The sequence below is a fragment of the Lepisma saccharinum genome, chromosome 4 (genome assembly GCF_977018435.1).
Source record: "Lepisma saccharinum chromosome 4, izLepSacc3.1, whole genome shotgun sequence".
In the NCBI taxonomy this organism is placed as follows: Eukaryota; Metazoa; Arthropoda; class Insecta; order Zygentoma; family Lepismatidae; genus Lepisma; species Lepisma saccharinum.
In genome coordinates this window covers 58,313,958-58,331,817 of record NC_139232.1, presented here as the reverse complement: position 1 = coordinate 58,331,817, position 17,860 = coordinate 58,313,958, and the positions used below count along the sequence as shown (strand labels likewise).

The 17,860-nt window shown below is 34.0% G+C and overlaps 2 protein-coding genes across 8 annotated transcripts in view; one reads left to right on the top strand and one right to left on the bottom strand.

Moving 5' to 3' along the window:
• Window positions 1-10,602, top strand: part of nemy (cytochrome b561 family member no extended memory) — a 316,467-nt gene extending 305,865 nt beyond the window's left edge. For 5 of the 7 annotated variants that reach the window (XM_083120543.1, XM_083120538.1, XM_083120537.1 and 2 more), the window contains 2 exons: window positions 914-1,083; window positions 6,535-9,082. In XM_083120543.1, the coding sequence (XP_082976669.1) occupies window positions 914-1,083; window positions 6,535-6,685 (321 nt within the window). In that variant the 3' untranslated portion in view covers window positions 6,686-9,082. Of the gene's footprint in view, window positions 1-913; window positions 1,084-6,534 lie in introns of all 7 variants that reach the window. The other 2 variants (XM_083120539.1, XM_083120541.1) reach the window with 1 other exon arrangement.
• Window positions 10,603-12,300: 1,698 nt separating this feature from the next.
• The window catches only part of Elp2 (elongator complex protein 2), a 71,685-nt gene continuing 66,125 nt past the window's right edge, over window positions 12,301-17,860 (bottom strand). Inside the window, exon 14 of the mRNA XM_083120536.1 lies at window positions 12,301-12,790. Coding sequence (XP_082976662.1) covers window positions 12,652-12,790 — 139 coding nt within the window. The 3' untranslated portion in view covers window positions 12,301-12,651. The remainder of the gene's footprint in view (window positions 12,791-17,860) is intronic.

Sequence of the window (17,860 nt, the reverse complement as noted above, 5' to 3'; positions counted from 1 at the left end):
CTTTATTTTGCTTTCCTCAACTTTTCGGTGTTATCTTTAAAACGAAACTTCCTGGCCCTAGTTATGCATTAAAAGAACAGCAGTTCAAGTTTATGATACATTCAGCAACTATTTTTAGTAACAGAAACAAACTATCATCGGCTTGGCAAAAAAGTGCCTTGAATTTGAGTTTGAACTTTAATGCAATTTAAAAGCTCACTACACAAAGAAATTTCCATAATGAAATCAAAATGTATTCCATTATTTTTAAGGGAAGTAACTTTTGTAGAGTAGAGTGCTGCAGGGAGACAATTTTGCTCGAGCACCAAATAGTTTGCATGGATGACACTAGATAGTATAAGGAATTAAGAGCTTCTTCGCTCAAGCAAATAATGCTCGAACAGGCAAAATGAGCAGTATAAGCTCAAAGGCCAGTAGTACACGTATAACCGTAATTTGTGGTAATGAGCCCTCAGATATGAATCGTTAGGTGAAAGATGAAGTGAAAATTAAGTAAACATAGTCATCATCTCCATGTTAAAATGTAGTTTAGTCTAGACGATTGTGGGCTGAAACTGCCAGGACAGATATTTTATGTGTGTGTTTCTACGATTATTGTCTCATTAAATTGATATTCCATTGTAAATGCTCGAGCATGCTACGCTCGAACAAGTACAAGTGAGCAAAAGTTGTCCCATGCACACTATTGTAGAGAATGCCTGTAAATATGGAATAAAACAAAGGCATGCGTACATTTCCAGAAGCATTTATATTTGATGCAAAATTGTTCAGGTACGAAATATGCTTGCAAAACAGGATTCGTAAAAAAATTGAAATTTACAGTGTGTAAGTGGTGAATGAATCAGCATTTATGAAAGTAAGTTTTATGTAATATTGATGTTCAGTAAATTCAGAATTCTTTTTTCGATTCTAGTTTATCGTGGGCTTCTTCAGTTTTCTCGTCCTGCTGTGCTGTGAAGGTGCAACTGCAGCTTTCCGTGCATCTCTTGTACCAATTCACTCGACCTTCGGAATCACGACATTTATGATGGCAGTGGCTACATGCTTGACAGGATTGACAGAGAAAGCATTATTTTCTCTCAAGTATGTACACACAATTGTTACACTATCTATTTAGTTAATCCCATAGGTTTATTTATTTTATTACAGGTATTCATGGCTGAGAGGTAAGTACAATTACGTATGTGTAGGAAACACCCAATTTCACAAATTCTATGGGAAACAACTATGAGAACTACAATCAGTTTCAAAGGGAAAAATATTTTGCCACTCGTGCTAACAAATCTTGAAACAACTTTATTCATAATTTCAAATTTTGAGACCAGCGTGTGTTGACGATTATACTTTGGGAATTATTTTTCTTTCTTTAAATGTCATTTCAGAGTACTAAAATGATATTCCATGTTCTGAAAATCTAAATTCATGTTTTATAACTAATGCTTACATCATTCAGGAGACTTCCTGTGCATTGCTCTTTCCTAGATTTGAAACTGAAAGAACACTTGAAGCACCACACCATAATTATAAATATCTAGACGAAAGCAAAAGTTAACCATGCAGATTATTGTGAATGCTGTAGGACAGCGATTCTTAACTCCAAGGGCATCCACAAAGACTTGAAGAATGACCTTCAATTTGTTGCAAAGGTTGGACGAAAATAGGCCAATAAATAAACAAATTTTAAAATTAAATGTATTCCATGGCTTACTAGAGGTGAAAACATGCCAATATATATATTTTTTTTTCATTATTTTTATTAACGTTAAGAGATTTTGGTACAAAACTTCGTAGTATAAAATCCACATTTCAGCAAAACTCAGACAGGAAGAGTCCTCTCCAAATTTCTGAACACACTTATAAGAAACTATCGAAGATGGTTCTGAAGGTTTCAGTTGTATAGAAACTATTTGGTCAGAACTAAATGCAGCAACCATTTTTTAAAAAAATTAAAGCAATATATAAGTTCATCACTCACCGTTCAGTGCCATTGTTTTTTCTACAATAAAATATGAATATGGTAATAAACGATATTGCATAATTTTAGTAAAAGACCCCTTATGAGCAACTTTAAATTAATATTTGATGTACTTTAGGATGGGGATTATTGAGAATATTTCATATCGGGCAGGGCATAAGATCCTTCTTTTGGGGTATATGGTACCAAAATGACCAAATTTACATGTGGAAGTGTGGACAAATCACTGCTTCAAGACTTTCGAGTACCGAGTTAACTCTTGAGGGCCACAAGAAAATATATTTAAAGGGGACCCATGGTAGATGAAAGTTAACTGCTGCTCTAGGAAGAACTATAAACAAACCTGATCTTTTACAATCTGCAATATCAGCAAAGTTCTTCAAAATGATGTATTTTGCAGAGATAGGTACAATTTGCATTACTACCTTGAGCATACCTCTGTGTACCTTATGCTTGTCAATACACTATGAGTTTGGCTGAAAATATAGTTAGGTTCAGCTGCAGTGACTACCTTTTTCTTTTGTAAAAATATGATTGTTTTTAGCATAGTTGTTTCTTTTTATATACAGGATGTTTCTAAAAATAGTCATGGATATTTCCTAATCGTTGTGCATTTAGAAATATTTTCAGTCGTTGTCACCTACACATAATTGTGAAATTCCATTACCATTGTTAGAAGTATCCTATATTTAAAATGTGAATTAATCTATTCTACAGCTTAACATATCCCAAACGAATATATCCGTATTAGCAATAGCAATTTTGAGAGGGGTTGGGGAAGGTTTCATCCCAAATTAAAATCATGAATGGTGAAAACAACATTGACTGGGCAACACTGCAGTTTGGTCTAGATATGGAACATTTATTTTATGACAGTTATCTTTCTAATTGATGTCAATGAATAAACATAACGTTAGATGTTTCTCAAGTTATTTTTCCCTACTTTGCTTCGAAAGAAAGGGAAAAAACAAGACACCCTCAGGTATGTACTTTGTTGCATAAGAAGCACGTTAAGTACAGCATGAATAGGTAGGATCAGCATGATTTGAAATTATTTTGCCTGACCTCATTAAAAATGAATTACTTCCATGCGAAATGCATTTAAACTAAGCCCAAAAACAGAATACAACAACTTAGCACCTGCAAATTTTTTTTTTTTTTTTTTTTTTTTTTTTTTTTTTTTTTTTTTTTTTTTTTCCAGTCAGTGAAGTAAATTTGCACATCAGATAGGAACATTTATAATCAAAGGGTTTCAGGTTCAATTTTTGTTGTGGAATGTTTCAGTTGTTTTGTCCAGATCAGATTAGCCTAGCTGCACACTTAAACACTTATGTAGAAATTCACAACGGAATGGTGGTTAGTCACTTATTTTTGCACTAAGAAATGTGTAAATGCCATATCGATTAAGCATAAATATCTTGGAAAGGAAAATTTAACTCCAATTTGTGAATGCTCCATGCCATAATGCCTACTTTCTTTAAAATGTAGCAATAAATTTGTCCCTAATACAAATTTAAATTTTGAATTTTGCCCATTCAGTACTAACTTTATGCGAAAACAAATATATATAAATCAGTCAAAACTAGGACCAAAGAAACAGTATTTTTAAAGGTTTCAGCACTACAGATTTTTCTTCGGTTGTAACATGAAAGTTTTCAAAAATGTAATAACTAAGGCACTGTTTTGCCTGCACAGTACTGCTGAACACTGAAATGCAAGAAATAGAAAATTTGATAAGTGTGGAATTCAATCCTGTATTATTGGGTTGAATACTCTGGAGAAAAAATTACTCTGAAATCAAAATAACTAGTATCGAATATAGAATTTTACTTTGCATGATTTAAAAAATGCTTTTGCGGTAACTAAATAATTGATGGAATGTTAGATTTTTCTGCTGAAAATATACTAAGGTAATCTGTAATGTAGGCTTCAGTAACATATTTTTGTCTTGTGTAAGTAGTTACATAGAATTATGCACTAAACTCTTTTTCTTCTAGCATTTTCTTGTTGCTTCCAATTCTCTTTTCAACTGGTAGTAATACTCTTATTTAACTTTTTGATTGTGCCAAGTCTACACAATGTTCGGTTCATTAGAAACATTTGTTAAGACTTCAGATAGCACAAATAATGTAGACATGTAGTCTTATACCTGCATTAAAATCCGGAAAGAGGAACAAGACACAAATAAGAACAAAAATAGAAGGCGGCAAAGGGCCATCAATGTTTCAAGGATATTTCTTCCGTTTATCAGGATAAGAGGTAAAATCTCGGCAGGAACTGAGTTATGAAATCCCCAAAACATCGATAACCATTTGCGGCTTCTTATTTTTATACTTTCTTGTTTTATTCCAGTTTCTTGATTTTTAATGCAGGTAATAATACTATGTACTTACCTGTACAAGGAACATTTTCCAATTTGAAGCAGTATAGAGATGCTAAAATTATTCAAATTAAACTCAAGTAACGAGCTGTGTAATGAAACTAACTTCTTGCAGCAAACAGTGTATTTATAAATAGAAAAAAAAAACAACAACTTATCAACATTATTTTTTTTATTGTATGAAATTATCGCACATCGTCTAATTAGCTAGGTAATTTAGTTTTTACCCTACCCCATTTTCATCTGCTTTAAGCATATTAACACATACTTGATCAATAAGGTCATGGTCTATTTAAAGAAATTACCAACACAAACCATCAAAAGTATACCTGAAACAGAGCTGTCCCCTCAGCATTCTTCTTATTTCTTAATTACTGATTGATTCATGCAAATTGACAATTACCACAATTTTTTTACTGTTTTCCCCCCTAGACACCAGAAAAATTATAAAAATAAAAAATTTGATTGATTGATTGATTTAGTTTATTTTACTTCGCGTTTTGTGCCTCTTGGCTAATTTGCGAAGATGGGGATGAGTGATGAAATTGATGAATGGACATTCACAAACAACCAAGCCCGACCGGGATTCGAACCCGGGACCCTTGGCACCGCAGCACGATGTGCTAACCACTCGGCCACAGGGTCGGGCTATAAAAATAAAAAGAACTTGTAGTAGTTAATATACCGTGCGTCCATTTCGATCTGCAGCCGAGAGATCGGGAGAAGCGTGGCGGGCGGCGCTGGCGGAGATGCCGACATTTGCGGCCTGTAATGCTCGCTTATTTTTACGGACATATCCAGACATTTATATAAATATTGCAAAACGAGCACTAACCTGGGTTATAATTCATCATCTGTAATTCATCCAAGTTCTGCAATTATATACACAAAAAAATACGCTTTAGAAGTGACGATAAGAGTCACAGATAATAAAACATTTTAATCATAGTTTTGACCAGCAACGTCCTGCTTAAGTTTATATCCTTGAAAGAGTTTTGTGTCGATGGGGATCGTTTGGAGGTTTCGAATGTGCAACACTGTATCAAGATTACGCTGCCGACGAAACCATTAAAAGTCAATGGTTTTCGTGAGCTTCCTCGATGAACTCGATGAAATTGGGGCAGCGTTAGAAAGTTATCCAAACAAACCTCTACGCCGTGTTTCACAGGAGATGGGAGTGTCAAAATCATCAGCACATACAGCCACTAAGCTACTAAAATTAAAACCATACTCTTATAACACAGGTTAGTGCTTGTTGTGCAATATTTATATAAATGTCTGCATACGTCCATAAAAATAAGCGGGCATTTCAGGCCGCAAATGTCGGCATCTCCGCCAGCGCAGCCCGCCACGCTTCTCCCGATCTCTCGGCTGCAGATCGAAATGGACGCACGGTATGTGGTATATGAAGCTGCAAACAGAAATTGCTGCTGAAATTTCAAATACACGTCTGAGTTTAACATGGAAAAAACAACCATTGCTTAGCAGACCATAAGGATGTGCAAATGTACGATAATGAATTTCTTACCTGTTCGTTCCTGGATTCTACTAAACATAATTTGCAACCAATATAGTAGCAAAATAAATTAATTTCTTTCTGTGTATTATTCTCTCTTATCCTTTACTAAACTATTCTAAACCAATTCTAGAATAATCCTTCTGAAATATGAAAGTATCCACTTGTATATGTTACAGTAGAAGCAATTTATGAAAGTATACGCACAATATTCCAGTAATGTTGCATGTAATGCTTAATAATGTTTTTAAATTGCATGAGTGGTACTGGTTGCCAATGTTAATGTTTCCTCTATTCAAATCACTCTTGATCTTAGAGATTGAATATACAGTAACAGAATTCAAGTTTCAGTTGCAGTCAGAAGTTTTATTATAAAACTGACCACAAGTGTGAGTTTTCTGTAGCTGGAACATATTCTGTGACTGTGTCAGTAATAATTTTTCTTAAGATACGGTGTGAATGGACATCTTTGCCATGAATGTTGAAAATGCATGGCTAAAAGCATACACTGTATCATAGATTCACTGCATGCTTTTCTCTCCATGTATAAATGTAAATGTTTTAGAAAAAAAATACAGTTCCAAGCTTGAGTGGGGCTTGATAATATTTTTTTGAAGCAGATCTGCAGACATTAAGTTTCCATATTCTCTCATTTAATTTCAGAGACTATCATAAATTGCCGGAAGAAGGCATAATCATCAATGCATTGGCTATGACTTTGATGGCTGGAGCTATTGTGGTTGCGTATATTACTCAGCGGGAAGACTTCAAATATCGTGGACATATTTTGATCTCTGCCCAGGGCGACATTTAATAAAATAATAATTCAAAGAAAATCTTTTGCTTGAACTAATTATCTTCAGTGATGTATATGTGCTCTTAACGAACAACTTCTCTCAACTTTTTTACATTAGCCTTTCACACTAGTAATTTCCATAAGCCTTGATCCTTCTCTATTTCTGTTTTATAGCCACAGTATATTTTTTAAAAAATGTTTTAGCGGTGGCATATTTGTGTGTAGAACCTGTGAATTGCTTTTTATATAATTTATTAACAAACTGATATAACAAAAAAAATTTAGTATTGATCTCTCAAATTCGACATTTTTTAACCTAAGTGAAATATTGCACATGCGCGCACACACACACACACACAACTGATTTTTTTGTATGAACAAAAATAGAAAATAATATGAACAGTAAATATCTTCCATATTTTTCTATGGATTTTTATATTGTGTGGTATGATGCTCTGTAATTTATACAATTAAATATATTTGTAAAAAAAATATTTAGTTGAATTTTGTTTATTCAATGTGCTGTTCGTTGTACATGACATATTTTGGAAGTTCTGCTATTTCACCGCACTTTACACTTAGACTGGTAGAGGGTCTATAATGTTACCTTAAGTGCACGAGGTCTCATATTTATAGTCGAGAGGAGTGTATTCTTTAGGTGATGAAAATATATGCTGCTTTTAAAGTATTTTTCTTTGGACGTGCATTTAAGAGTTCGTTGAATCGTGGAACATGCAACAGCCCAACAGGACTTTGCTCAGACACTTGAAAGAAGAAAAAAACACTCCTAAGCAAATATGTTGAAGCGATGGGTAAATACTTGTTTTTCACAATTATCCTTCAAATTCCAGTATTTCTGTGCTTGACATCAAAATGCTTGTTCCTGTTGAACAACATTATCAATATATCGATACTTCAGTCTTTAGATATACCACTTTTGATACAAATTTTCACAATCTTATACTGAGCTTGTAAGTATTCCACCTATCCTATTTCCAAGGACCACAAAACACCTATGCAATGGAGGTCTGTAGTGAAATTTCCAAAATATGTTTTATGTGACAAAGAAACAGCATGTTGAATAGCAGGTATGTTATTTGTTTCTTATTTGCTATCATTAAGTGCATGAAACTGCATTAGAATTGCCTTATGTTGGTCTGACTGCAATTTATACTGTATAATTTTAGTTGGTTGTTGAATTACAGATTTAATGTTGTCATAGGTTGTGAACTTGAAAAAAAAACAAAAAACGACCAAACTGAGATTATACTAGGAAAAGGGATTAGAAATAAAGTGGAACCCCGATTTTATATTTTCCTACATTATATATTAATTCTTCATGGTCTCAATGAAGCAAATTAATTTTTTTCTGGATTGAAAGATTTTTCACCTTGGTTCACTGAAAACTGTAACATCGAGGTTCCACTGTGTACATTTCCAACTCTATCCTACATACTGGTTTTCCCCCCCTACAGGGATAAAAACACATATATATTTTGTCATTTACATAAAATTTCATGTAATAAAATTATTTCAAACAACTCTACTATATATAACATTTCAGGGGTTTTATTAATAAAAGTTGCAGGAAAATCTGCACATTAACTTCTGAACTCCAAAAGCTGTTTCTTTTTTTCCCTTGTGAAATCTTTTTGAATTCATCAGCAGGGAAGTACCAAAATCTACTGCAATTATAATCATAAGTGACCTTTATATTATAATTCTGTGTACACAGTGCATGTATTTAGTTATTTTTAGCCAGATATTTTCCGGTACTTAACTACACCCCCATTTGTGTGGGATTAAGCTCTCTATTTTGAATTTGTAATTTATATTTTTTGCAAATAATTACCTATAGTCTTTGAAGTATGTAAATGTTGATGATTTAAGTGGATAAAACAATGCATTAGTAGCGCACAAGCAAACTGGCATCTCATTAATATTAAATAATTTTCAGTTTTAATTTTTACTAAAAGTTATAAAATTTATGAAAAAATAACTTTTGTACCACAAGTCAATTAAAATGATAAATTAAGAAATTACAATACTTAAATTACCAGAATAATTATTGTAATTCTCAAAACTCGCTTGTTGAAAACTACTTGTATGTCTTCAATGGATAATTTTATTGTTAAATATTAATATTCTTTGTGGATATTTACAAGACAATTCATTTTATTTATTTAAATGTGTGTAAAAAAGGCATAATTACAAATTAATAGTAAATGGATTCAAGATGGCTAAAACGCACACAGCTTGTTCTAAATAGGGTTGTCTTATGCTAGCCAGTAAAATACAGTGTATTAGTTGGAAAGAAAAATAGATACTAACTCTTAGTCTAGATGCATGATAGTAATTTAATACTAATCGCATTGTTCTTTTTTTTCTTATTTTCAGCAACTACTCTGAAATGCCTGAAGAAGCTATTATCATTAATGCATTGGCTATGGTGTTGGTCGCTTTAGGAATACTTCTTTCTTACGCAGTTCGAAGGGAATCTTTTAGAGCACAGTACAAAAATATAATCACAGAAAGGCTATAATTTTAGTAGTGCTTCTCATAACCTTAACAACCAATGCTAAAACTAGATTAACAACTTTCGAAGAAATAAATAACTCAAGAGGTAGAACAAAGCTACATATAACTCAACCTATCTTCCCAAAATGCTACTTTAGCATCATCGATCATTCCTGGAGTGACAAATTAACTCCGGAATTGGTTCATTATTATGCGTGTGCGGATGTGTGATTGAGCTGGGAAAGATTTTTTTTCTTAAGAAAAAGATAGCTTGCTATTTAGATCAAAAGCAATTGCTGTCCTGTGTACATGTTGAGTGGATGATGCGAGATGCATGCAGGTGAGCATGTGCGTGCGAGTGCATGTGTTGATGTGTGTGAATGCGCGAACGAGTGCGACTAATACTTGTCAACGTAAATGTGTATGCATGTGACCTGTAGTGAAATGTTGGTGAAGGGAAAGAAATATGACTTTCTGCTAGCTGAGCCAAGCTTTTGCAGCTTTTATTGTGTTCCCAACGGCAGTCATTGGGGGGAGGGATATTTAAAAAAAAAAAAGAATGGCTCAAGAACTCTTTTTATTATTATTATAAAAGAATATTTAAAAAAAATATGTGGAAGTACGTTTGTGAAACATTCAGAGCTGCTGAACTGTCCATAGAAGGAACGAGTTGTTAGTGGTGGTGAACTGGAACGTCAAGGAAAGGATAAAGTATGCCCTGTGCGCATGGCTTTGGACAGACATGTGAATATTTTGGAACTTCAAACCAGCCACTAATAATACAAATATATATATATGTTGAGGACCATTGTTCTTCCACATTTTTTTCAATTTGTTATATATATAAGAATTTTTTGGATCTAATGTCTTGAGATTGTATACTTGTTTTTATACATGCAGCATGTTTTTTGTAATCGACAGGCTTTTTTCATTGTTGCTTGTCAGTAATTTAAAAAGACAAAAAAAAAAATGTGTGTTAAAATATTAAAATTGTTCACAATTTATGTCCAAAAAATTTAGCAATTATATGGACTTCATAGGTGTGTACAGAAATTCTTCTGAGAAAATGTAGATAGATGATGTAGATATAAAAAAATAGAAGAAATTAGAAGGAAAATAAACTAGGAAAATCTACATGTGTAATTTTTTAAAGAAATATTTCCATAGCATAACTGTTCAGTGTTCTTTATACATACATATATAACTTGAGGAATTTTTGCATTGACATAGTGTATATGGACTGCAGCATAGTTTGTGCCTTATATGTATTTTCTGTATTCAGTTCAAAAAAGAAAATGGAACAAAAAAAGTTACTGTACAGGCTTGTGTAACGTTATTATAGATGTGGTGTCATCATACATGTTCTCAAGATGTTATGCAATGTATCTGTATTATATAAAACAAATAAAATATCAAGAAACATTTATTGGTGTATTTATTCAAAAGAGTGCTTCAAGAAAATTTGTTTGGAAACATTCAACATGGTCATTGTGAATAAATTCTTCTGAAAGCGAATTGTAACTGGCCTCCATACACACAATCATTAGCACATTAATAATATTCATTCACTTAATCCATTTTCACAAAAAATGAATCTAAATCCTTAACTGTGGATGGCATATACATGGTGTCATTTTAATGGCACCCACTGACCACAGAAATGTACAGGGGACATCAATACAAACTACTTTTCTCTAACATTTTTATCGTCTGTGCGTCATTTCAGAGCTACGGTCATTCGAAAAAGGCCATTTTGCCACCTGTATGCTGGCAACACAACATTTGATTGAATGTGACATTATTTCCTGAGGCAAAACAACACATGGGAGCAGTTGCTGTAAAACGAAGGGAGGAACGCATTTAGTAACCCAATGGGAAGTGAACCAATGATAACACAAATGGTAGAAAAACAATGTATTCAAAAGGAAGTGGTAATATCGGATTTGGTCTTAGCCTACATTAGTCTAGTTCCCTGCAATTTTTGACACTATACAGTGTACACTTTTAGAAGGAACATGAGTTCAGCCAATATGCAGTCAGTCAGTGCTATTGCACTGTTGCCAAACTAACTGCTAGCGAATGGAAAGAGCAAATTTGTTGTCCAATACTAAACTATTTTTTTATATAATACATGCACAGTATATATGAGTACAGCAAATATTTCTACAGGATTATAATATGTCACTGCAACACACAAGAATTCAAACCGACTCAGACTCGCAATGTTGGAGAACACCCACGACATTGAAGGGTCATTGTGTATATTGAGATGAATTTAACACCTATTGCTTTCCCAAGAGACAACAAGGTGGCAAGGAAGAAAAGCAGACTAAAGGAAAATGAAAGGATCATTGTGTGTGTGTAAAGACATGTTGTTTGTCAGTGCTTCTTCGAGAAACAATAACTTCGGCTATAGACGGTGGAAATTTATGGGACACTGACAGTCGGGTTCAAAATGTCTTGACCCATCTTATGATGAACCTTATTGTGTCAAGTTTTATGAAAACTTCTTGCATGCAAGAAAAATACAAAACACTACGTTTAAGTTGCATGCTGCAGTTTCTTAACTGTACAACGTTGTACTCCTGCCATTGGCTGGTTACCAAGGACATGCTCTGCATGGCCCCACCTGATATTGCTTCTAAAACTGTATACCGTATAGGTGTATCCTCATATCAGGCTGGTGCAAGGAAATTACGTTCAACCAAGTAGACGATTAGCGGTGTTCAAGTTCAGAAGATTCAACAAATACCTGTCTACTGCTTGGAACGTTCATTTGATTAGTTAGCACGCACCATGTGGTCATACACTACACATTACACCGCTCCAGGAAGTAGTGCAAATTGTGGGGACACCAAATCAACAAAGTAGACGAGTCTGTGTTACACCGCGTAACCAATTAGATAAGCGAATGAAGAGAGAGTCAAAAAGAGCAAAACTAGATGGGGCTTAACATTAATTAATATGTTACACAACTTTTAATTATTACAATTTTTGAAAATCGGTATGGGTATCAGTGGGAATTGGTTCAGCCTTAGTATTAACAGAAGGAAACATGCATAATATCGTTAAAAAAAGTCTTAATATTATAAAAATGATTTACTAAAAATCAGGTCACAAAAATATACAAATTACATAATTGTATTGACAAATGTACAAATTTCATAATCATGGTATTCGCTTATTTAAAAAGGGAGTACCATTCCTTCTACTTCTGAAATCTTTCTCCCATTGTCCTCCTGTTAGTAGTCACAGACACTTTTGGACACACAATAATCCTATTGACAGTCAATTGTATCCTTACCACCCAGAAGTGTCCACGACTGTACATGAAGTGACATACAGTGGACAAGGAGTTCCTGAACTTGCAGCAATAATATAAAATGTGAAGTACGTAGCAAAAGATCAATTTGAGAATACAAGTGATGGCACTCAATTTTTAATTCAGCTGAAGAAATTGTTGCAGTTTACTCACATGCGAATGGTATTGAATAAAGTTTAACCATGTTATCTGACCCACAACTAGCCAAATGGAGCCTGTTTGTTTGCCTGTTGTCTGCAACTGGACGGAACCTAAGTCTTTTTACTGTAAGATGATGTGCAATGCTGAAAAAATGTTAAAGATATAAACTTACAAATTGACAATTAATTCTACAATGACTGTCAGTAGATACTACATCTCGCATCATAAACGAGATGATGAAAAGCACAAAAGGAACTTAACTTTAATTTCACCTACATACACTAATGTGCTAGCTGCTTCTCCTCAAAATAATTACTTCATGAATTATAGATATATTAAATTCTTTCTATAACTGCCAACACATACCACGGAGTGGTCATTATGTCGTAACACACAGCTCCCAATAACAAAAAAATCAACATCCTACCTTAGGTAGGTAAGGGAAAGTTCCCCAAGCATATAGCACCGTGCCATGAAGGCACATTTAAGGGATGTGCAGATAGCCCCACACATTCTTAAGCTCAGCTGTCTTCACCCTCCCCCCCCCCCTTTCAGGGTTGCCCCAGGTACCAATTTATTTGAAGCTGGGTGAACCTCAGAGACACTTTATGCAGGGACATGGCTGGAAAAACTCCGACCTTAAGTCACCCACCCCGTGAATCGAAACCAGGTGTTCCATGTGGCACAGTTAGATGCTCCACATCCTACCTTGCTAAGGCTTTAATCTCAGGCTCTACAGCATGCAACATTGAACATTTATAACATAAAAGTCTGTCTTACAAGGAATTTTAACTTAAAAGTTACCTCATTTAAAACCAATGTGTTATAATAAACAAAACAGGAACACACCAACAGAGCTACAGATCATGATACTTACAAAATAAAAACTAGTAAGGTGGTTAGTGACTCTTGAAACATAAAAAGTTCTTAATAGCCCAATAAATTACCTGTTCTTTACCATTTACTGTGTGTTAACATAGCTAGCCATAAACACAGAAATATATCCTCACCAGGAATCACACTCAAACTGAATTATACAGATTAGTAACATAACAATAATAATATATACACATCTTGAAACTTTCCTAGCAACAAATTATGATGAATTTTCTGAGGACATCAACCAGAATATCACTAAGCAACAGATAAGAAGGATGGATTGACTGTGTATGATTGATGATGATGCCTGGGCTATATTTTAAAATTTATTTTCAATGTTGATATCATGTGATATGGATATAATTGGTATGTGTGCTCCGACTTTGGTGCATGGTTCTTTTCTCATTGATCCAGTTTTGAACCAAAGAAATTTAGCAGAAATGGACTGGGATACTGAAATAGCCTTGATGTCACCCACCAACTCAGATTTCGATGCAATTTGGTTCAACAGGGGTTCAAAGAAACCCCCTACATTTTTTTTTCACTCTATCTCAAACTGTTTTCATTTTACAGCACTTTGAAATGTCATTAAATCAGTGTTGTCTGTCACTCTTGAGACCCTCGACACAAGATACCCTTGCTTACATTTTATTTCTTTTATCCTTAACCGATGACCAGATCTCTTTGAAATTTTACACAAAGTTCAATGAAATAATGAGGATTTCAGAAAAAAATACATCAGCACTCAAAAATTTTACAAATGCCTATAAAAAGACTAATAATGGACTTGTAGCCTAATTTTTGTGGTGAAAAAACTATGTTACGAAAATCCGAATTTTCATCATGTGGGTATGATGGAACCAAAAGCTTTTGATGTTGAAAATCATTGCAAAGACATGCTCTTTCTCTACACAAAATATTTTTTTTGGTTTTTTTACTCCTAATAAAAATTTTAAGTTCTTTGGACATTGCATAAAATTTCAGGGTCAATTCGTACCAAATGGTCCAGCACTGGTCACTCGAACATTTTTAAAATTTTTCATTTGTTTGTCATTGTAACCCCTGTACAAGGGTAGTTCAAAACAGGCTTTATTTTTCTAAAACTAGACTTTGTTTGAAAATGGCGGCCATTTTTGTTTCATGACTTGCAACATTTTTGACCAATGCAGACAGTTGCGATAATTATAACTCAGCTAAGAAAAATTATAGAAATTTGGGGTAAGAAACATTGTTTTCAGTACATTTCAGGCTATATTTTATGTTCCGTACCTTTTTTTCACCATATCTAATGCAAATGGCTGAAATTTAGTTTCAAAACTGACTGACATTCAATTTTGAAGGGAAATCGAGGTGTAGGATATATTTTCTTTAGTAGGTAAGCAATGAAATATCAGAGCTATATTTTTTTTTAGAGGAAACACATACAACCAAATTTTCAGCAGAAAATATTTGACACACAGCCTTACACACCTTTTCATTGATAATAGCTAATAACGGGCTACTATGCCATTTGTATGTTGCAATTAAATAATATGTACAACAATTGTAATCGCATGATAGTTCATTAAAATAAATATTTATAATTGTAACTAATAATTTACATTTACCTGTTTTTGCCAAACTTCCCCCCATTGTAACTTTGTTATCCATGTAACAACAATCTCAATTTTTTTTACAGGTACCTCTTTATGCTGTAAATATCAAATTATTAGGTTTCCAACCAGATATTGGTTTGATTTCAGATTTAAGTCCACTTTATGTATGGAAGGCTAATCTGGACTTACAGTTTATTAAAGTGGGATCCGAACCATTATGTGCCTCCAATGGGTATCGAACCCAGGACCCTTCGATTATAAAATTACGACGTAAACACTATGCCATCAGGTAGACCCTTCTAATCAGGTAAGTTTCGGGCCCAAATTTTGAGAAAAATGAGCATTTTCAAAGACCTTTAACTCAAAGCGGAAACCAGTTACAGAGCTCAAATATTTTCTGCTAAAACTTTGGATGTAGGATGCTAAAACTTTGGATGCACACTTCTTGCTACGAGAATGAAATACATATTAGGCAATACGCAGGAACTGTTTTGAACCCTCACGTCATGGCATTGCCTATGTGGCATCTCGACGAAATTGAAACTTTGTGAAGAAAATATAAGATGTTAAATTTCGTCTTCTTCTTCTATTTGGTTTAGTACAAATTGGATCTTTTCAACAATGGGCGTGTAGCTGAGACTGTACTGAAAGAAACAAGCTATAATTTGTAACTACAGCATTTGTAATTATGGAGATATAAATCTTCATTTCAAACCTTGCACAATTTTAAACTTCCCACTGAAAACACGCTGGGCGTTTAAGGGTCTACCTTTACTGTGCACTAGGGCCTTGCAATAACAAATTGAAATTTTGACACACATTAGAGGAAGGTCTAACTAATTATGTAGTGTATGCAACTTGGCTTGGATATCTCTTGTCCCTTTTGTGCTCCACCATTTTCCGGTGATTTTTCAATTTGTTGCATATTCAACCACATATAATAGGGATTGGGTTATATATATATGGAGACGACATAATGTGTGCATACTGAGCTCATATCAGGGTTACTAGAAAAATTAATGCCACCTTCCTGGTTGGATTACAGTTGTAACAGCAGGCACACAAAATATGCATTTTTTGACAGGTAAGGCTTTTTAAGGCATATTTTGAGGTATTTTATTTGCTAACATAAACAAGCTGAGGGTATTTTGATGCAATACACGTGTTCCTTGATGGAAGGTTTGTTTGGTGTGTTAATATCACTAGGCTGTGATCAATAGTTCCAAAGTTATTGAGTCCTGAAGTTAGCTCTTAGGCTCATATTTGGATCACATTTTCTGTTGCTTATCACCTTCTTCCACAGACTATAACACCAGAACTATTCCTCGGAGGAACCTAATATTTGGAATACAAGCCTTCCAGACAAGATTGAACCTTCATGCCAAATTTAATCCAAATCAAAAAACCATGACCTGGGAACTTTTCTGAAATTGGTCGATTTGACATGGAATGATCCTTCTTCAAAACAGAGAATGTCCTTTCAACCAACCTGCTGGTTGCAGGATTTGTTCAAATTAATCAGAGCCTGAAAGTTTCAAGTACTCTTGTAATGAGTAAATAAAAGGCACTTCAGTTAAAAAAAAGAGAGAAAATATAAATATCTCCCATGGGATTTCAATAATGATTCATAACAGTGGCATGCCCAAGGGAGTCATAACCCCATATTAGGCCCAGCATTCCTAAAAAAAGAAGGTCAAAGCAGGAAAAGGTGGCAAAATGAAGGCTGACTACTAAAAAAATGATGATGTATTAATATCAGTAGCCATTGCCACCAAAATTAATAGAACATTATAAAAATATGTTCCTTGGAAAAGTGAGTTGTTCTGTTCATTATATTAAAGAAATTCCAATTTCTGAATTTCAGGAAATCTGTTGCTGAACCTTTCTTGGATGTCTATCTCATAGTAAAGTCTATGATACAAAGCCTTCATTTTATTGCTTCTGTAGGTCAAAATTCCAAGGTTTGCACAGGCAGAACCAGAGTTCTCATGACGTAATCTTGGCTAAAGTGTTGCAATCTAATAAACTAGTTTGATCTGAATTGAACTTGGGTAAATTACTCTTACAGGTAATCAATCTTATGTATCCAGGATGCAAATACAACATGAAAATAAAAGGCCACAAATGACTGTGAATGTTTCAGGGATAAATGGTAGACATACTCGTTAAAAATAGGCAGGATCTGAACTGATTCAGATGGTGTATTTCTTTCAACAGCACATTTGTACGTTCTTCAAAATACAAATTCTTATTTCATGACAGAATACACCATTGTGTGGCATTGAATTAAATGTTCCAGCAGGTAAAAGGGGGACAAAATAACACCACAATTATCATGTTATGAAATATTTGCAACCCTATATGCATTGTGTATACACTGTCATTACCATGAAAAATTATGTACAATACTTAATAATTTTTAAACATGTAATTTTTATGGTTTTGAAAAGGCTGTTAGTGTATGAGGGAGGAATTTTTTTTATTGACTGATTGATTTGGTTTCTTTACTTCTTCTTTCTGCCACTTTTGGCTAATCACAAAGATAAGGATGAATGGTTGTAAGATGAAATTGATGAAAGGACACTCACAAACACAAATGGGCAGAACATAACACAGGCCTTGCAGAGGAGACAGAGCTTTTGTGTACGTATGTATTGCATACTACTAGTAGCTACGCAGCACAGTAAATGAGGAAAGGGAGCAACCTATATGTCTAATCTAATAAAAAGAACCTTATTT